Source organism: Apteryx rowi, unplaced genomic scaffold (genome assembly GCF_003343035.1).
Source record: "Apteryx rowi isolate R43461 unplaced genomic scaffold, aptRow1 scaffold_22, whole genome shotgun sequence".
Lineage (NCBI taxonomy): Eukaryota > Metazoa > Chordata > Aves > Apterygiformes > Apterygidae > Apteryx > Apteryx rowi.
The window spans coordinates 270762-292547 of NW_020448530.1; the positions used below are offsets into that span (position 1 = coordinate 270762).

General features: G+C 40.4%; 1 protein-coding gene across 1 annotated transcript in view; it reads right to left on the reverse strand.

The window, feature by feature from the left end:
- Positions 1-5514: 5514 nt before the first annotated feature.
- The window catches only part of SUCLG1 (succinate-CoA ligase alpha subunit), a 16581-nt gene continuing 309 nt past the window's right edge, over positions 5515-21786 (reverse strand). Inside the window, exons 2-9 of the mRNA XM_026064601.1 lie at positions 15065-15168; positions 13690-13806; positions 12907-13119; positions 12761-12818; positions 10279-10362; positions 9429-9580; positions 8716-8904; positions 5515-7690 (exon numbers count right to left, since the gene is read on the reverse strand). Coding sequence (XP_025920386.1) covers positions 7664-7690; positions 8716-8904; positions 9429-9580; positions 10279-10362; positions 12761-12818; positions 12907-13119; positions 13690-13806; positions 15065-15168 — 944 coding nt within the window. The 3' untranslated portion in view covers positions 5515-7663. The remainder of the gene's footprint in view (positions 7691-8715; positions 8905-9428; positions 9581-10278; positions 10363-12760; positions 12819-12906; positions 13120-13689; positions 13807-15064; positions 15169-21786) is intronic.

The window sequence follows — 21786 nt, forward strand, 5'->3', positions numbered from 1 at the left end:
TTTTCTTTACTTGACAAGTTCTTGTTTATTTTTTGAAGGCTGCTGCCATAAAATTCACAATCCAATTACAATTTCCAGGCTGAAAGAATGCTTTTTAATTATATTGTTTCCCATCATTGCCACAATCATTGCAAGAAAGAATGGATTAATGCTGTATGCTTTTTGTTCCCTGTACAAGAATCAGATCTCGGTGTTCTCATATGATTTATAAAAGACACATTAAATAAACTATTAACAGTGTTTTTGCAACAAAAATGGGCTGTACCATAATCAGGACAAATTGAAAAACACAGATTTGCTGTTGTGTTCCAGTGCATCAGAAATAAGGATAACATAATAATGCCTACCGGGTATAATCTACATATACTTGAAATTGGGAAGGAAACTCAGGTGACTTTTGAAATGTGACACCAGACTTCAGGAGAGCTGGCTTGGTTTCTGGGCTGGCAGAAACTTTCAGCATGATGTTGGGTCATGGGGAAGAGGAGTGCAGGTCCAGATAGAGAGAAATTATTTGTCCTCGCAGTATAAATGTAGATATGAACACATGCCTTCGGTGTCTAAGTTCCTCTTATAATCAACAGAGATCTAGTCAATGTAGTCAGTGGAGTCTGGAGAACAATTCACCTGATCAAACGCATCTACTTACTGATCCAGACSCCACTGACTATACTATCTAGGGCTCTGTTCAGTTGCCCACACACAAGCATATCTGAGAGGCCAACAGGTATCTGTGATACCTGCACAGAACCAGCAGATACGACACAGCAGATGAGCCTCTTGCTGGAGGTGAGGTAGAACACCTTAAGAATCTCAGATGGCACTAGTTAATGTTTAGGTAACTAAAACCAAGCCCTAGGTTTCCAGTGAATCTAATGGGAACTTAGACACCCATCTTGCCTAATCTGAGCTGAATCTGCTCCTTCCCCACCAAATGTTGCGTTTTCAGTATCTCATAGGCAATAATCCACCAGTAGCTATTAGACATTACAGTCTGGGTCCAATATCCAGCTCACTGCTAGAAGCTAGGACCGCTTAGCAGCAAAAAGGTATTTCAGTACTTGCTTTATTCCTCATATGCTTTTCCCAAGCACCCACTTCTGCCTGTTGTCGGAGATAGAAGTTCTGACTCTGTACAACCACCATGATCACAGATGGTCACAACTGTTTAAAAGCAAAGAAAACCAAAGGACTGTTCCAGCGTTGGGTCTCTTTTGCTAAATGCACATAAATGGGCCCACTTGCAGCAAGGGTCCTATGTCAATACCCTGGCTGAAGTTGGGGCTCTTACTCATGTGCGAAGACTTTGGGAGATGGATATGGGTCTTGGCCCAAATTCCTCTTGTGTTTCAGGACAGGGCTGAACAGAGTCTTGGTTGGCATCCATGAAACTCCAGCTGGATTTACTCCTGATTCGTCTATATGGTGGGAGAAAAAGTTTAGTGCCTGTCTAGAACTAACCTAACAGTTGCCTGCAGAAAGATGAATAAAGTTCATCCAGTTAAATGACTGAAAAGGGACTTCTCCCACCTATCACTTCTGTTTGCAGTGAGTTAATGACTGTTGCAGTCTGAACACAGAAGAAGAAAAGATACRGAGAAGATGACCTTGAGCAAGATGGTCCTTCATGTTGTGAATCCTTCAGAGATGCTTTTACATGCAAGTGCACATGCGCATCTGCCTCTACATACATGGCAGCTGTTTTCAAACACAGTTCCTAGGCCACAAGACCCCTAACATACCTTCTGAGCAACTGATCTCCTCCATGCAAGGGCTGACACCAAAGACCCTGAGTGCTGGAGGTGAAGGGGATCGAAGTGCACGGAACAGAATTGGTCTCACCTTACAGCTCGCACTCAGAGAAGCGGGATACCTACAGCACTGCTTATCCATTGCCCTAGGTACATTCATAGTATACAGCCCAGTGTACGTTAACAGGGTGGAAGATGCTTTCCTTCCAAGGAGTACAATTTCCCCCTGCTTCTCTCTAGGGAGTCTCTAGGGAGCAGTTGGTGACTTTTATTACGCACTGGTTGGGTTTTGTTTTTTAAATGAAAAAAAATCCATTCAGGCCTGACAATTCCATTCTCGCCTCCCTAATATCCCTGCACATTCCCACCCTCTTCTGCCCTCCAGCCTTGCCCTACAACTGAATGAAGAAAAAAGTCAGAATTGCTAAGCTCTTGAAGAAACAGTTTAAGACGTTTTTTGTTCATTTTAAAATGGAGACAGGTATTTCTCTAAGCCAGTGCTTGGCAGCGTTCATCAGACACCAGGTCCCATTTGACTGCCCAAGCCGCACAGTTCAGACAAGGTCACTCATACCAGCTTGAAAAACAACAGGGAGAAAATGCAGCTTTACCCCCCCTCCCTGGCTCACCTAGAAGGATATGATCACAAATCAATATAACATCCAGAAAGAATGAAGTCGTGTTGTTCTTGTTTTGATCTTTAATTTTTCTAGTGCAATTTCAGCCCCTGAGCTCAGAGTGGGAACCAAAACCATGTTTTAGGGTCAGAAACTGCCACCTAGAGAACAAAACCACAAACGAAAAGAAGGAGGTTTGTCGGTTGTTTTTAGAAGCAATTATCTCATAACATTACAGATATGCCAAAAACTATAAATTTGCTGTGCTATCTTTTACAGCAAGAAAACAGATTTTAAGAGACCGTTAATTACGTATCTGCACAGCGCAGACATCATTATAAGCTATTGCATCAATCCCCAGCACAAATGATGCTGCATGTGGTTCAGTGATTATAGGACAGGGGGACATTTTTCCCCCTAGTGCTGCAAATTTATGTGGTTTGTGTAAACTGAGACTGATCTCTTTCCTTTTCTGAGATCACACAACTGTTGCAGAAAGCAAGTCAGTTTTTACCATAAGCTTTGGGTGCTCCAAGTGCTGGCAAAGCACCTGGGGCTGAGAAGTCTGCTAGTGACTGTACGTGCCCAGCAGGCCTGACAAACACCAGGCCCAGTATGTCACATGCCAGAAAGCCTAGGTTTTTTAACTGGACCAAAACTTTCAGTTTTCTTCTTCTAGCAAAATGTCCTGTTTTCATCTCAAATTCAAGTGGAAGAAGTTGCCATTTCATATAGAATTTTTCTTCTGAAAACGGAAAGCGTTTCAGCATTTCTGAATTAAGAAACATTTCCAAAACTGTAAGTTTTGATTTCAAATCCGTTCAACACTAAGCCACATTTTCGTAGAAAGGAGGAAAGGAGACGTATTGAATTAGCCTTCCCCCTAAAAACGGTACCTATCAAGGTTTAACCCCTGCCTGAATTACCTCCATAACATAGCTAGTCACACAACTCTCATGCTTCGTTATACAGATTAGGCAGGAAAGGCACATTTGGAGGGCGGAGAGACAGGTGAGACACTGCTGTAAATCCAGAATAAGACTGACTTACGCAGAATTGTGAATTACCTTACTTAGCTTCCCCTACCAGCCATTCTCAGTTAACCCTCTGTAAATGCGTCCTCAGTGCTCTGGGCTGCACAAAGCAAAGGTGACCAGATGCAAGTTAATCACAGCAAAACCCACACGTGCTGCTGCTTATAGCAACTCACATGCTTTAACCTCAAGAGACCAATGTGCCACCCAGCRCCTGGGATATACCTTTGATACAGGAATATAATTGAACGCTTCATTAAATAATTCTGAAGAACCAGACTATTATTTAACAATTTGGCCAAAGACACCTAGCATAACCCTGTTTAACTGCTAATGAGGTTCTGAAAGCTGATTTCCAGAGGATTTCTTTTTGTTTTGGTGTTTGAATTTCTGTAGAAAATGTCAAACCTTGACAAGGACTTGCCCCCTCCCCACAGCTATTCCCAGTCACCATCTGGCCCGAGTCTGCCTCAGCACTCATAACCCCCTACACTCACRCTCCGGGAGAAACAGCCTGCTGCGTAAACCCTCCGGAAGTTTGCTGCCCACCACACATCTACAGCAGCATAAGTCTTCCTAGCACTGCCGTGAGAAATTGCCAACACGCTCATATTATCTGACTTGCACATAGCCCCTTTTATGAAAAACTTTAATCCTGGTAAGTGTCACATAGTAAGGGAGAGCAAAGGTGATACTAAACTGAGCAAATGATTGTGCTGGTGTAGGTAATACTTAATTCCAGTTTCAATACACTTAAGGGCTTACTACTTGGGCATCAGAAGTTGGCTACCGCTTTGAAGATACAAGCACAGAAATCAGTCCCCAAGGTTCTTCTTGAAACCACTGTATGCACCCGTGCTCAGATCCCAGCATTTTCTGGGCCAATTTGATCTGTCCCAGCCCCTCAGCTGGCCACTACCAGGGGATCCGATCACTAGACCTGCAGGCAACAGCTGCAGAATCTGAGCAGAGGCCAGTCGCTGCCCCAGGCTGAAGGACAACACGACTTTTCAGGTACTTTCAGACTACTAAATTAGCACCCTTCTGCCAGAGTATAACTTTTGATCCAATTGTTACCCAGGAGGCCCATTAGTGAGTGCTCCTCTCTTCACCTTAAAGCTTTAAATCTATTGTTATATGTGCAAGGAATTAAGTTGCATCTTCAAGTGAAACCATTCTAGAGCACCTCAGTACAGCAGCTGTCCAGTTTTAATTGGAACGCTGCTAGGGCCTGCTAGGATTTCAGTCCACTATGAAGGGACTCAGGCAGCCAAGAAGATGAAGAGTAGCATATCCAGAAGAGATGCGGCAGCTTGAAGAACTAGGGGGAACCTCAGAAGCTGCCACAATTGCTATTGAGAAATCCACCACCATTTCCTGAATAATCACATACAATTTTAAGAACATTTTCACACCTGAATATAGAGTTTTCCATCTTTCAGCAGCTTCTCCTTCCCTTTCCACCTCCGGTCCACAAAGGAGCACATATGAACTGGCATTGATGTTTCCTTTTGCTTTCATTAGCAAGTTTCAGTAAAGGAAATCTCAGAAATCCCTTTGCTAGAATCTAATGTCAGAGCATCTTTTCAAGTGCGGAGATATGGAGAATAACTTACCATTGTCCTCCCCCAAAATATTACACACCACAGTATTAATCCTGGAAAGCAGCATAACCACAGAAGAAAAATTAGGCACTAACATTCTAAAACCACACACACACACAAAAAGATAGTATTCATTAGGTGTGACAGACCACTAATCAACCTCAAAAAAAAAAAAAGTCAGCATTAACACCAAGGACAAGGAATACATCTGAGTGAGGAATCCAGCATCATTAAAAGACAAGTAAGAGAAAAATCTCAGTAAGAGAAAAAAATAAAATAGAGCTGCATCCACTACTCTTTCACCCACAAAAATCAGTGCTGCAATGAATTTCTCCGATCAAAAAGAGCATCTAGAATTTATCCTACAAAGATGCAAGCAATTTTTGAACCGACAGCATTGCCAACTCTACATTAGGACCTTAAGAAAAGAAGGACTACTTCATAAAACTCTGAGAAATCGAGCAGTAACATTAATAATGTTCAGGGAAAAAAACAAAAAAAAAAGCAATTTTCCAGATCAGATTATTTGAAATATTTATTCACAAGCCTATATGATATTGAATAGATGCAAATATATTTTCCAAAGACATATTTTCATCAGCAATGTAAGGGGTTCTGATGATATTTGTCAAGGGCACATTTTCAGGCAGCAACAAAAAGCTGCAAAAATTAAGTCTTTATTAGATAAGGTGAAACCGAGTTCCAGGCTAGTACAGACTGCTTCACCAGGCTTGAACAGAACCATCCACCTGCTACAGTGCAGCACCAGAAAACTGATGTAAGCATTAGAATCAAGGTCATGTTTTTAAACCCATCCTCAGATTTCAAGACATGAGGAAGCATTTTCCCAGGGGACAACAGTCATTTTGTTTTACGACTATCTTCTAATATAGCCGGTGCCTCTAAAAAAGCTTCCATGGAGCAATCTCTAGCAGCAGCTTATTACACTTTAGCTGTCCTGGCATCCATTACAACACTGATGACACTGATGAAATTCAGGCAGTTCATCAACAAGCTCTCCCCTTCCCAAAAGACATGCTGTGGAGAAGCCCACCACCACGGTGAGTTACTTTGATTAGCAGGCTCATTAGAAGAGGAGCTGCAATATTCTGACATACACTGGCAAAGAATCACGGTCTCAGCGGACAGACTTTTTAGCATTGGCGTTTCTCTAGTTAAAGGCCATAGTTTGGTCTTTTTTCTCCAGATTAAGTCAGGCACCACTTGAAAGCTGTACAGATCTAGTAAGAAATTCCTATTAGCTGCCATAGGCCTCATCAAATAATTTATCACTCAATGCATCTTTTAAGCATCTAGTGCCGTGGTATCAGGTTTTGGTAAATCATACCAAGGTGAATAATCTGGTCTCTGTGTCCTCAGGCCTATATCCTCTGACTGATGCCTTGCTGTGTATGAAGCATATTAATATATATTCAGTGCAGCAAAGATATTACCTGTCCTTTTATGCATTTCTTCAGGGCTTAGACCTGGGAACTGTACATGTCAGCATCAAGATACCTGCTCATTGCTTGCAGTAGGAAAATAAATTGCAAAAGTGTTTGAGTGAGAAAACTAAGAACACTTTTAAACAAATAACAACACAAGTTTTTGTAACAGCACCTTTATGGAACACAAAGTTTGCTTTAGACAAGTGCCAGGCTACATGAATTAATTTTCAGTCCTCTATATTAAGAAAGCAATGTAGGGTTTAGTCTATCCTGATAAAACTTGTAACACTCATTTATAGGCACTGTGTTTGGGCTATTTCAGAGTAAAACAGGGCTTTCCACTACAGAGCTGGGAGTGATTAACAAGAAAGACACCTTATTACATTCTTTCCTGAGAATAATTATTCTCCTCCATTATGTACCAAATGCTTTTAGGACTGCAGAACACACAAGCAATGGAGTGCTAGTTAAGGTTAAAGGGGAAATTAAAGTAATATAAGCAAAAGCCCAAATCCTTTTCATAGTTACAGATCATTTTGAATATACTTTTGCACGGGAAATTTGACTCAGATTTATGAATGAAAATTCCATCTCTTCGCACAACAAGAAGCAGAATTCCTTGCCAGTGGAGGACTACACTGTGCGTGGCTCATCAGCTCGATTTCAGGCATATCCGGCTACATGAATTAACAAGCAATCCCTTCAGATCCAGCAGCTTTGGTTTAACRGACGGAAACTTTGGCCTATCGTTCAAACAGATGTACTTGCCAACAACGAACAAGATGGACTTTATTTTTTTAAAATAAAGCAAAGTGTGATATGTGCAGAAAGTCAGTGCCCTGACCCTTAAAAGCATCTCTAGAAGTGACTTAACTTTAAAAAGGGCAGTGCTTAAGTTACAAAAGATTCAAACCTTCAAGGTTGGTTGATTTTCTTTCTGATGATTGAAGAAATGGCTCTGCTTCAGGAATTCGGAAGATGAATCAGGTTTAGTAGTGGATTTATTAATTTGGTGTGATTTACAATCAGGTGATCATGTCTGAACCCAGGAGACATCAAAACAGGTTTAGCCAAAAGGTTTATGGCTTCAAAGTCAAATTCAAAGACCAGTGTCAGTCACTTGGGTAACTGAAGATTAGCAGACAAAAGACAAGCAGAGGCCAGGTGCTTCACTGATATTTTGGAGACAGTATTCCAGAGTGTCTTCTCTTACAGCAATTTCCTCTTCTCAAACTCCTGCAATAGCACACAGACATTCCAGGTGGAAGAACATAATACACTTCTATTACTGTCATGTTTTAAACTACACTGTATTTCTTAGGAACTCTTGACTTTAGGAATTAAAAACTGGAATTAAAATTTAAAATAAAAAGCCCACATTGTGTGAAAGTTAGAGAGAAAGCAGGAAAAGTATTTTCCCACCTCTAATTAGCACACTGGCTATGAAGAACCAGCAGCACTATATTGCAATCATCGCACTGCCTCCTACTGCAGTGCTGTCAAGTAACTGTTTATCCTAACAGGCTTGAAAAACACTAATTCTGCAGAAGAACTGTAATAGTATGCTTACAGTAAAGAATTCAAGCCAGGAAAGCAATGAAGTCATTAGGATTTCCATTTCAGTACAGGAAAAAACATAAAAGACGACTCCCACAATAGCCTGTGAGGATGCTGTACCATAGAGGCACCACAAGAAAAAAAGAAAATAACTTGCACAGTTGCATTTTCTCTAGCTGTGAAGAAATACCTTTTTTTTGGGGGGGAGAAGAATTAAGAAAGATCAAAAAAATCCTACTCCATACAGAAGTTTACAAACTGTATGCATTCAGCCATGATTCTGAATTAGTGCTTAAGAGACATATCTATATGCCTAGGCTTTCCTCCCTCAAATATCCTACTTGCAAAGAGTGTTTTCTCATTTAAAATTAATTCAGGTTCTTTGCTTCCTCTGATAGCATCCAGAAAACACAATTCAATAGCTGATACCTTTGAGAGCAAAATGTAATCACTTCCACTTTTTGCTATGTTTACRTTCTTATAAAGGCAATACTACATAAAATTACTCATGCATATCATCTAAGTAATATCTGCAGTAAAAACTGCAGCCTGTTCAGTCGATAGAGCTCTTACATTTAGTTGAGTTAAAAGCCACAGGATATTTGGGTAAAAGACATACTCCCAACCCCTCTTCCCTCAAAAAAGTAACGTCTATGTCTTACTCTGGATACAAGTACACATCCCACCGTTTCCAAGTAACTAACCTTGTACATGGTGCTACCTAGCTGAGCAGGAGACATGCTGACCACAACACCAGCGCTTTGAAGAGCGGCTATCTTCTCTTTRGCTCCACCCTTCCCCCCAGCAATGATGGCTCCAGCATGACCCATCCGCCTGCCTGGAGGAGCAGTCAGCCCAGCTATGAAGGACACTACCGGCTTGGCGTTTGGACCCTGCGGAGAAAGAAAAGATACTGCGTTACATGGGGGAGAGTGAGAAGAAAAGTAATTCTAGCTGGCTGATTTTTTAAAAAACATCAACTAGCCAGGAAAAGATATCGGACAACTAGAAACCTCAGACAATGCAGAACCACGAGTCTGGGTGGAACACTGTGTGGAATACTTCTTCTCATTATAAACCAAACAAACCAGAAGTAATCACGGGTTTTAAGACATCTCTCTACAGAACAGATCCATATATTACAAAAAAAGAACAAAAATACCCACACTGTAACACCACTGTGTTCAGTACAAACGTCATTACAGGACTAAGAAACTAAAGATAACAAAACACTCCAGTTAAGCTTAACCTGGTTAAAGCCCCTCCTAATTTCAATTCTTTCTCTTGAATAAAAGTATGATTTTTTGCTTTTGTGTAAATATAGATTAGAGACTGAACCACATTTTCCTTGACGTGGCAAGAGAAGATGACTAACTACCAAGGTGTCTGGAAGCAGAAAGCGGGCTCTAAGACTTACAGAATTATTTTCTTTCAAGAATGTTGCTGCATCTTCTTCAGCATTTCCTCCAATTTCYCCAATCAATATGATACCTTCAGTATGAGGATCCTTCAGGAAGACATCAAGGCAGTCAATAAAATTAGTTCCATTGAAGGGATCTCCTCCGATCCCTGAAAAAATAAAAATAAAAAACACAAAAATGAGTAACTCAAGTTGATGATATTCCATTTATGTTAAGGCTGTCAAAGCATACTTCYGCACAAAGGATATTCCCAAAGACTGATAAGAGGGAAAGCTCTGAAGGCTCCTCCCCAAGTCTGGAGAGAGTGCAAGTTCCCACTCCAAACACCTCCCCCACCATTTACAGAAGGCTTTGATATCAAAGGTTAATGTCTGCAAGTACCCACCTTTCAGACCATCAGCAAATTGTTTGCCTTATACAGAGCCTCTCAGAAGCTCTGCACAAGATACAGCAGGGCCAAGGCCCCAGCTCTACAATTTTGCTGTGAGAAATTTAATGTGACTGAGCCATCTTGCACAACATACCCAGCTAAGTGTATAAGAATGGCATATCCCTTTACATAATATTAAGCTTCTTAGGACAACTTTTTTTTCATACTGACTTCGTGTTTGTTGACAGCGCTCCATGAAAACCTTTYTTCTAAGCTTTTATTAATTTGACATGGAAATGATAACAGAAGGGTTATATGGTTATATTCTTCACAGCACACAGGGATCTCATTTCTTAACAGAATAAGAAGTCATTCAGCACTCTCTAGGCTTGTAAAAAGAAATTACTTTGGATTTCTTCTGGTAAACAAAAGGCAGATTAGTCCAGGTGCAACAGGCTGTTTCTGAGGAAACCTACCAACGCAGAAAGACTGCCCTAATCCAACTTGCGTTGTCTGATGAACAGCTTCATATGTCAGGGTGCCAGATCTTGACACAATACCTTTAAGGAAGAARGGGAGAAGAGTTTAACGCTAACACAGCTAAGCGCATGACTATAGGCAGCTGTTCTTATATTCAGGAAAAACACCTTAATAAACTAAACATGAGCTGCCAGGTTTTCCAGCTATCCTTGCAAAAACATGAGAACTCCATATAAGATGAGAGCTGTACTATTTCTTGGCTGGCATTTTTGACATTYGATTGTCAGTTGTTCACAGCTGCCCAGCAAGCCAGTAATACTGGCTGAGATGGCATTCCTCACACTATAGCTGTACCGAGAAAACTGAAAACAAAAATTGCTAGAAGAGTATACTTCTCATCTTGTGTACAAGTAGCTGATGCACTGTACTTGAAACATGGCAGCAGCTCCACAGTTGCACGAATGCTGTATTAATCACATCTGCAGTACGGCTGGGCCCATGAGAGATACTCCAGAATGGAAAGACACTACATAGACACAAGCAACCTCATTTGTTGCTGCAGCTCATTGCTCTATGATAGATATTTAATGTTTACATTACAGTATTATCAGAGGCCACAACCTTTACCAGGCCTCACGGTACTAGATTTCATACAAAGTAAGTTATGCATTGGATAGTTTTAAATTGAGAAAAAAAAGTAATACAGAGGCAGTGGTGGGAAGGGGTAGAGAGAATATTGACATGTGTTTTCCAAGTTAGGCTTTTTGTTAATACTACCAAAAGGAAGCTTCCTAGAAAAAAGATGTTTCCACATTTACCTGTTTCAATCCATCTAACATGCAATGTAATTAATACACTGCATGAACAGAAGAAAAAATGTACAATTGTCCTAACAAGTTTAGTTCTATCAAGGCTACACATTGTTGAATAGCGCAGATGTCTAGTAGCAAATACCTTTTTTTTTTTTTTTGCTAGGTTTGCAAGGGAGTTCCTGTTTCCCATTAAGATCAGATTACCTGACAGAAGCTACAGATAAAGCTCCAAAGACTGTGGCTATTTTTATAGCTTACATCCCAAGATTATCAGATGATGCTTGGAGGCCTCACATTAATAGAAAGCCAGGGAGCATATCACCAAAGGTCATAGCCTTAAAGGAAGCTGGGAGGATGGCAAAGTTCGTGTTTTTACTTCTTGATACTTGSACCACCACTGAAGAACTACCAGCAGTAGCTGAGCAAGTGGATTCAGGATTTAAAATATTCTTTTGCACTTGATGTGCCTTGCATTTGGATTCTAATATGTTGTGACTAAAAGACATTTCTTCTAGACATTCAGAACGTTTTCTTAACAGAATTTTGATTCGGAAGGGAGCTCAAGGCAACGCCAGTTAATGCTGTCTTTTATAGTCACAGAGTACCGGCTTGATGGTATCTACAAATGGCATAATTGCAGTCATCTTTGACTTTTCAATTTCAGGTTTATAGGTACTTTTGAAAGCTGTAGGTGTGACCTGAGTACTAATGTTTTTGTCTAGCATTCAGTAGGTACAGCTTATTTTCAAGTCAGAAGTGGCCAAATAGCAAAGACAGTTTCTGTTGTTAGAAAAACTGCACTGAATCCCCTTAGTTCTAGTGCACTGAACAGCTTTCTCCACAGCAAATCCACTTTGCAACATTATCATTTTTTCAGTGAAAAAGAGTACGGTATTTAAGTTAAACAGGGTATGCTGCTGAGAGGTACTGGCGGAGTACCCTGTCTACAACAATATTTCTGAAGTGCTACTTATTAAATTACCAAGACATGTTTTGGAATAGTTTTCTTTACAGTTCCTATACTGCATTACTTTAAAAATAATGAAGTTGTTCTTTCCATGGTTTAGAACAAGTAACCAATAGAAGTCAGGACTCAAGGCTTACATGCAACAGGGTGTGTAATTAACATCTGATCACGGACACATCGCTGCCTTTCTGATCTAATTCTCACTCTGTAAGAAGCAGGTGTAATATTTGTCACTGCCATTCACCATGGTATAATTGCCTAAGTTCTCATGTTATAAACTTGTCTGTAATCTCTTTTCTTTGCTATAATACTAAGCTCACTGTAGATGTGGGATCCCAGTTCTTGGCAGCCAAGCTGTCGGAAGGATTAGCATTTGGGAACTTAGTGCTCTCAAATCCCAAGATAAAAAGAAGTACACTCCAACAAGAATGCAAGGAAACTAAGTCCATCACATTGCCTAAGGAATCCTTCCGAATACCTGCACTTCTACCATTAACATTCAGTGATTGCTACAGTAGACTGACAGACTTCAGCTTTCAGGATTGATAAGGGCTAAGTTCACTTACAAACTGAAGGACAGATAAGCTGTTACACAGCATATGAACTGTCTTCAGGGTAGGATGTGACTAGACTGCTGAGTAAAAACAATCAGGTACAAAACTTGAGTTTTAGATGATGCATAAGTATTCAAAAACTCACCAATTCTTCCCTTCTTGTGAATGTGACCAGGCATGATACCAATTTTACATTCTCCAGGCTAAAGAAAGAGTGGGAGAAGTCAGATGGAACATTGAAACCATCACTAAGAATGGTTCAGCCTTGGAGCAAATCCAGAAGTCACTTACATTGATGACTCCAGGGCAATTTGGGCCCACTAGTCGAGTCTTATCTTGTCGAAGCAGTCTATGTTTAACCCGAACCATGTCCTGCTGGGGAATACCTTCAGTAATGCATACAATTAATGGCATTTCTGCATCGATTGCTTCATTAATTGCAGCAGCAGCAAACGGAGGAGGTACATATATAACAGTGGCAGAAGCACCAGTTTGTTCCTTGGCCTAAAAGAGGCAATAACAAAAAGGTATCAAGCATTTAGTGGGCCCAAAGAGAACATGTGACAAGTAGCCACCCAAAACACGTCCATCCATAGCCATAAATGAAGTAAAATTGATATATATTCATTTACTATAGACAAAGCAAGCGTTAAGTCTCTGAAGATGGACACACACAGTACAACTAGGGAACTGAGGACCTAACCACTCTCTAGAAAGGATTCCCTCCCAAGCCACCCTTAGATAATAATTTGCTAAAAATTCATCATACACACCAGAATCAGTGAGAAACTAGTCACATGCATAACATAAGGATATAATGGCGGGGGGAGGGGGGGGTGTCATTTGTGTTACTGAGTATCCAGTCTCTGCATAGACTTTACAGTGGAAGCTAAACTCATGCTTGACCATAGCGAATGTTCACTGTATTACAGAGCCTCTATTCTATTTCTTACATAGTGATATTCATATTTCAAATATTTGTTTAAGTGCGAGAAGTGAAAAAAAGGAGCCCTTCTGCAGCATTAGTTCTTGGAATAAACTGTGTCTGCACCTCCAGTCATTGCTGCAAATTACCTCCTTCACRGAATTAAAGACAGGCAGACCCAGATGAGTTTTCCCGCCTTTTCCTGGAGAAATTCCTCCAACTAGATTGGTGCCATAGTCTAATGCCTGCTGGCTGTGAAAGGTGCCCTATGAGAGAGGATAAGTAGAAAAGTTAAAAGACGTGCAATAACAAATAAAGCATATCAAAAGTTTTGATGACATCTATAATTCTGAAGGCAATTTATGTCACTTAAATTTATGATGAAAAGATATGATTTTACTGTAGATATGCAATCAGCTATTTTGCAGAGTGCATGAACAAGTTTTAAATGGATTCAGAATGTGCTATGCCTTTTTCTTTTAAATCAAAGCACTGTGGCTGCACACTAAAACATGACAGTTTGTTCTGTGTTGCTAATACACCTCCAGACATAGCAGTCACTATTTTCCACATCAGTTCTGGCAGATGACAAACATGATAATGAAGCAGAAGAAATTAGCAGTCTCATCCACGACTAGTTGATACTTACAGCAAAAGCAGTCTTATCTCCATGCAAATGGGTAAATGAGTGAGTGTGAGAAAACAATTAAATGTACTGAAATAAAAACAGAAATTACAAATCTAGATTTTTTTCAAAGGGAATCTGTAACAGCAACACATTATTGCAATGATAACAGCACTTCAGTGAACAAAACACTAAAGAAGCTAAAAAGCCTGTTGACAGTATATGAACATGAACTTTACTAGTAAATAGGGCATTCCAAATTGCTGCAGAAAATTGAAAATATGAAGCATAGGGAATGACTGTAGGTGGCAGCCTCTTATTTAGAGGACAAAGCTCAAATTAATATTTACATCGGTGAACAAAATGAAAATATATATGCTAACCAATGACACCAGTCAAGCATATGGGTCTACAAGGTAGCCTCAGCATCGTCCATCTGCTTCAGTAATGAAGGACACTCATTCCTTTTTTATTCAAAGGCATTTGAATAAAGGAACATCTAAAATTGAAAGGTTTTTGTAGTTTTTTTTTTTTTAAAGACATCTTCCTTTACAAAGAAATACTTTTAGTCATATAAAATAAAAAGGCTAAAGACCAAAAACAAAGAAAAACAGTAATATAATAGAGAGAATGCAAAAACAAGTTTTCAGCTTGAGCGCTCGGGGGGGGGGGGGGGCAGGGTTACCTGGTTAACTGAATTTAAGGGAAGAAAAAAAAAATCTGTTTGGACCAAAGAACAGAAAACCACAGAGCTGAAGGGATCTTGCTGGTCCCAGAGTCCAGTTTCCTACCATCACAGGCAAGAACAGCCCATAATCCCTTTCACAGGTTATTATGTCTTTTGGCCAATTAACTTTCTGCACTGAGAAGGCAATAGAAGAAATAATTCTCATACATACCTGTTTGCCTGTAAAACCCTGGCAGATAACCTTTGTGTTTTTGCTAATATACAGATTTTTCCTTGACGCTGAGTAGGAGCAGTGTCGTACTCCATTCTGGTGCACTGCAGAAAGAAAGAGACCAAACCATTAATCTACTGCTTTGCTACACTCGCAGTTTGACCTCCTACAAGGCATTACAGGTACTAATGAACAAAGCTACAAAAWGCCTTATGAAATAAGCACGTGCATATTTAGGCTTACACCAAAAGATTAACTGATCCAGGATTTCATATTTTCAAAAGCAGCTCTGAAATTTTTAAGTATTTATGACTTGTTAGTCTGAGATATTAAACATCTTTAGTTCTCTCTGTCGATCGCTGTGATTATTCGGATTGCTAGGAACCAGCCTATGTATTTCCCATATGGGGTACTTAATATCAGAACCATTTTAAGTGGGTTTATGGACCAGCTGCAAATTCATTTGYGGAAGAGCTGCAGTTGAAGACGCCGTCATTACTAACCTGGGATAGAGTAACAAAATCAGTGAACATTCCTGGTCTATTTTAATGTGGAGTAAACAGATTAGCTCAGAATACAGCCTGAAGCCTGATATAAAGGGGTTAAGCTATTTTGTTTCATTCTGCCCCAAAACAATCAAGCTTTCTCAGACCATGGTTTATGCTTTACTTCTATTCAAAGAAAGCAAAGAGGAAAATAAAGCTATGCCAGAAGAAGCCTGTGGACATCACCGGTGTTCGTAAACCTAAGGTCCTGACAAGGAAAGTGCCGACAGAAACCCAGGGCTTCAACTCGCAGCACTCGCCATGGTTCTCTAAGGAATTGTGGCGGCAACTGATGTTCAAACCAACACACAATAATTCAAGTAAATTTTAAAAAGAAATTTACAGCACACCGTAAACTACAACAAAACTGTCAAAAGGGCCTTCAGGGTTTTAACCTAAATCACATCTTTAATTGACTGGTATCTACTGAAGTCATATACAACACRCATTATTACAAATACTGTTACAGAACTTTTTAAGCAAAGCAGAAAAAAGGAGAAGTAATGGACAAAAACCAAGATTTAATTAACGCAGTTATGAGGCTGTCTGCAGAAGGTTAAAAAGTCTTGCTCTTCGGTGTCACAGGCACAAAAGAGAGCAGAGCAGGGTCTTTAAAGGGCTGCTCTGCCAAGGGGTTAGCTTTCCCGGCCAAGGCTGGAGGTGAGCTCTGCACTGCAACACCAAGGTACTCAAAAGCAAGACTGGCATAGCCCACCTCAAGCAAAGGGGAGACAAATTCAGGAAAAAACAGCCAGCCGGCTACTTAGAAGAGCATATCAGTCTGTGGCACCTCAGCCACTCAGGCCATGTCTCCCAGGCACGGGATGCAACTAGGATAAAACAACACTGAGAAAAGTGGAGAAAAATCCTCAGCTGAAGAAGCTGTTACATCCATGACCAACCACCAGTGATACCTTGCAGAGAAGAGCTTAGGGTCTGAACTTTCAGAAGTACTCTATGTTTTGAAAGGCCTCTGATGGCCCTTCAAGAGCAAAGAATAAACAGACTCAACTAATTCAAAGCTAAGTTTCACATACACAATCTTTGTTCCAGCATTGACAAATTCAGCTGCAAAATGAGAGTGCGCCATTTGCCAGGCACACAGGTCGCCCATCTTACAGCTGCTCACCAATTTTAGTATTTTGAAAAAGAAAAAAACTTTGACAAATAGTCACTTATACCTTCATATCATAAAAGCAGTTCTACAGTCCAAGTTCAGCTGTCCATTCCATACCTATTTTCAGATATTTATAAGCTTTCACAAAAATGTTTTTGAAAGATTAAGTTTTTCATTTCTCAGTTATATTGAGAAGAATATATAAAGATATTCTTAAAGGAAAAGAGGCTTTTCAGCCTTTTTAAAGCTATTGAAGTACCAAAAAAAAAAAAAAAAAGGAGATTTATTTTTATGCACTGATAACTAAAAAGGACCTTAAATTCCAAGCTTTTTATGGATTTACTCCTGAAAAACTATGTGTTCTTTTCACACAGCTGAAGAACCCTGGTTCAGAGAAAAGGCAGTTGGTTCAAAAAAGCCCATCTATAGGCTTGAGCAGTTTGCTATCTTCATGCAAGCAGCTTGGCACGGGCACATCTGTAGGGAGCTATACATTTTGGAAGAAATGAACAAAGTCACCTTGCATTTTCTAAGCTGGATTAGTACAAGAGAGAGTTAAAAAAAAAAAAAAAAAAAACACTGATATGATACAGCTCCATATTTCTCTCCAGAGCCTGGTCTGAAGTAGAAAAGCTTGCCCCTGGTTATCAGCACAGTCGGAGCAGTAGAGGCATCAGTCAAGACGAGGTTTTGCTATACGTGGCACAAAGAGCAAGTCCCCGGTGCAAACAGCTGGCAATTTAAGTAGTAAGACAGATACAAGATGAGAAGGAAACAGGTGGAAAACTGCAACGGCACGCCTGAGTTCACAGCAGGTAAGAGTCAGAAATAGAAACCAAGTCTCAATTTCCAACGAGGATCTTCATTCACAAGCTCGTACTGCTTCAAAATTAGYGTGTCTGAGGGTAAATGCATGTCCCTTTTAGAAGGCAGGACAAAATAGTTATTCGCCCTTCTTGTTACTAGGCTTCAACCACAAGGCAGTAAAAGCCAAGCTCGCGGTTGATGCGGTTTTAATGCACACCTTTAACTCACAGACAAATTACAAAGGTGCAGGCTCCAGGTGAAACCCTAGAGTAAAAGAACAAGTCTTACCAATTCCAAGTCTTACCAAAAACACAGTGAAAATGCTGTGTTTTGTCAAATCAAAGATCTAACATAACATTAGGGTGTCCAACAAAGGCCTGTAATAAAACTTCAGAAAAGAGTATTAAAAAATAAGGCTAAGGACTGGACAGTCTTCCTCAGGCAATCCCTTTTGCTTCTGCCACATCCCTATTCTGTTTCGCATAATCTGTGTTTAAAAAAAAAAAAGTTATGCAAATAAGAAGATGCATTTATTTTGGCTTTCCAGTACTTCAGCTTCGACATAGCTAAAAAGATGCATATTGTGGCAAGAAGCTACTTTAGTCTACTGTACAGGACAACCAAGTATGAAAAATACTCAACCACTAAAACCTTGTTGCTGCAGGATAGATTTGAAAAGCGATGTCTGAATGTAGCAGAGGGACGTATATAAAACATTAGTCATTTTACAGTAAAGAAATCTGAGTAGGAATAGAAACCGAGAGACAGAACTACCTCCAGCATGCTTCCTGCTGCTAGTTACTTTTGGATCTGCAGAAGAACAAGGCCTCAACTGAGCCCCAGAAGTCTCTGCAGTTCAAGTAACAGGAAAGCCCAGCTACATTTCCCCCCCCCCAAAAAAGTTGCAAGAGTAACATATAGCCTTGAACAGGGCTTTAAATTCACTTGTTTATTACAAGAGGAAAAAAAAAAAAAACTTTCTAGAAAAATTCACTACTGCTTTTCATGAGGTCCAAACTTTAATTTAGCTGTTAAAAGTAAAATTAACTCATTTGCAAGATATTTTAGAGCACACAAGATGTAGACCCTGTTTACACTGAGCTTTCAGGCACTCTTGTAGCATCAACACTTCCACAGCACAAACCTCATTTAAGCTGATACAACCCAAGCTACATTAGCCCAGCTCATTTGGGTTGTAAGAGCCAGCAGACAGTGGGGATACTAAATCTCTTCCATATTCAGACTTTAGAGAGTAGAAAACTTGTCATTTTCAGAACTTCTTGCAAGATTCCTTACAGCTATGGACAGGAATCCAAACAAAGTGCCTCCCTCTTACCCAATTTTATCCTGGACCAATTTAAAAAAAAAAAAAAAGTTTGGAAGCTAAGGTAGCAACTGAAGGTACTCACTACATAACGAGCACAATACAGAAGCAAGGTAAAACAGCAGTGATTCCTTTCTAGCTGGGTTGAGCAGATACCCACATTGCCAGGAGACTGACAAGTAATACATGGATTTCTCCCTCTGTTACTCCTTGAAATATCCAAACAGCTTGGAGACGAAAGAAGATATTCCTTCTCCTTTCCATTACCTACTTAAGGAAAGAAGGATCTTCAGAAGGCACAGGGGCTCCAATACAAAGGATAAAAAGGGAGCTCAGCAAAGGGGATAGACAGGGAGGGATTCAGACACAAAGGCAGTCAAAAAGCTTTAAAAAGAAAAAAAGAAAAAAGACTTCAGTGCTCTTATTTTCTGTTAGTTACAGACCTTCAGTTTGTTTCTGAGAAGCACTTTCAATACTTTGTACATGCCATTTAATTTGCATTTTTAGTGACCCAATTTCTTTCCCCTCTCTCTCTCTACAAATGCATGGCCTGCAGAGGCCATAATAGAAACTGTTCTGGACAGCTTCTTACATTACAGACGAGAATGAACATTTAATTTAAAAAAAAAAGTTTAGCAAAGACCAAAGTGCTGCAGCAAATTTCAGTTTACTGACTTAGAGGCTTGATATTACAGAATATTCAGCACCCAGTTTCTGATCCCATTCCTTTATTATTTGTGGTTCTCCATTATCAGGTCATACATATACTCATACACACAATAACATTTTGGAAAACTCCCTCTTTCCCCCTAAATCTGCCTATAGAATTCACCTTTAAAGATATGAATTGCACTATTAGAAAGCTGTTCTTACTGACTAAAAAGTTTTCATGCTATTGAGGGATTACTCAAGGTATCTTACTCCTGGTCTTAAAGAGGATTATGTGCTCAGAGAAGGATTTCTAGCTATCAGCCCCCAGCCTCTTCTCTCACCCTTCCCTTGCCAAACAAACTCCAGTTAACCACAGAAAGTTCAAGCTATGTAAATGGCAGAGGAGTTTAAAAATTAAGCAAACTAACCAATATGTAAAGCACAGATGCAATTACTATGCTATGCCTATCACATTAAACAGAACCAACAGGCAAAATGAAAACTAGAAAAATTTCAATTCTTTCAAAACACATCTCTTTCCTAATCAAAAATCCCCACTCACAGCAATATACATTACCAGCTACATGGGGTCACAGGAGAGACAAGGGCATTTGAAAGAAAAGCCTTCTCCCATGTCCATTAAGTTTAAACAGTGTTAAGCATCTCAGAGAAATGGCCAGCCCTTCAAGAAACGGGTACATTCATCTCAGCACACACCAGCTATTTCTTGTAGGATAACCAACTGTTCTCCCCAGGCACCCTCCATTAAGAATGCACGCAGCCAAAGCCTGGAAGCTTTCCTCCCTCACACACTGTTTGCATAAAAATAAATAACAAATTCTTCAGTTTGCGTTGTTATTTGCGTAGCAAATTTTTGGCACAGTTATTCACATGATTTACTTGAATCATTTAACGTAGGAGCTCTCCAAAGCCCTCTAGCAAGCCTGGAACATAAGAGTCCCAACCCTGACTCTCTGATCCCCGTTAAGGTGCCTCAAGAGACTGTCTCTTCAAAGTGCAGTGCAGACCTGCATAAGTCTTTCTTGTCTCAGTCCATATGCAAACACTGCTTTGATCTGACCTTTGAGCAAGCACTTACCATTCTCTAACATACTTCGTATTGTTTCACAACTTCCTGAATTCATTGACTTCGAGTAACGCCCACCCTGTGTGCCTGTTTTTGCAAAGCACCAACAAAAACAGATCTTGCATCTCTTTTGCAACAAAAACCCATTAGAAACTTGTGATTTTGAATCATCACTGAAAAAAGGAGATGTTAATTATCCGTGACTCAGTGTTGTACATACGAAGTCCAAATTAAAGGTTTCAGCAATTGTTTTGCATTCTGCAAAGGATATTAAACAAGACAAAGAAATTTTTCAGATGAAGGAATATTCCGTCTTTCTCAAAAAGACTTTATATACTGTTGCAAAACAGAGCACCTCTTGAATCGCTTAGTCTATCTCTTCCCTCTCCATCCTTCAGCACTCTTGCATCTTCTCTGAATCTCTTACTCCTATTTCTAAAGGTAAAAAAGTGGGTTTTTAATGTGTGAAACTGGACCCAAGATTAGCTTTCCTGGTAGTATAAGTTAATCTAAACTGGAGATGCCACATTCCCATCTGCTCCCCTCCACCAGATCCAATTCTCACCTGACCAGCAGGAGCCAGTTCAAAGAGCTGAAGTGTGAAAAATAAACACAACAGTACAAAAGTAGAGCTTCCCGCTCGTGCTTATGGAGGATGAGTAAAGACGAAGGAATGTATAGCTGGGGGGATGGCTGCCCTGCCTCAGGAACAACCTGACCAGCTTAAACTGTTGTAGGGCCCCACTACCAGCCCCTGACCTGCAAGTTACCACTCTAAGACATAGAGCTTCGCTTGCACAGGAACGTGGCGAAGTCAGTCAGGTTTAAGGCAGTCCATTCAACGCGAGCTACGAGATCTAGGGCGAATGCGCCAACTCCTCGGCTAACGCTCCAAGAAACGGCTCTCGTGCCTAGGCATACCCATACTGATTTCAGCAGAGGATACCGTGCTACCTGGGCGAAACAAGCAGGCTGGAGGGAGGAAAAAATAACAAACACTTTATTTTCACTTCTCACGGTCTTCAAAATAACGCGTGTGGAAGACTTCGAGCTGCAGTACGAGTCGCGGGTGGCTCGCGGCCTCGCTCGTTAGAAGCGGGTATCCTTATCCTCGACCGAAAGCGACAACTTTGCCGAGGCGAGGCGGGCTGGGAGGGCGCCGGGGGCTCCGCGGCCGCCGGGGGCTCCGCG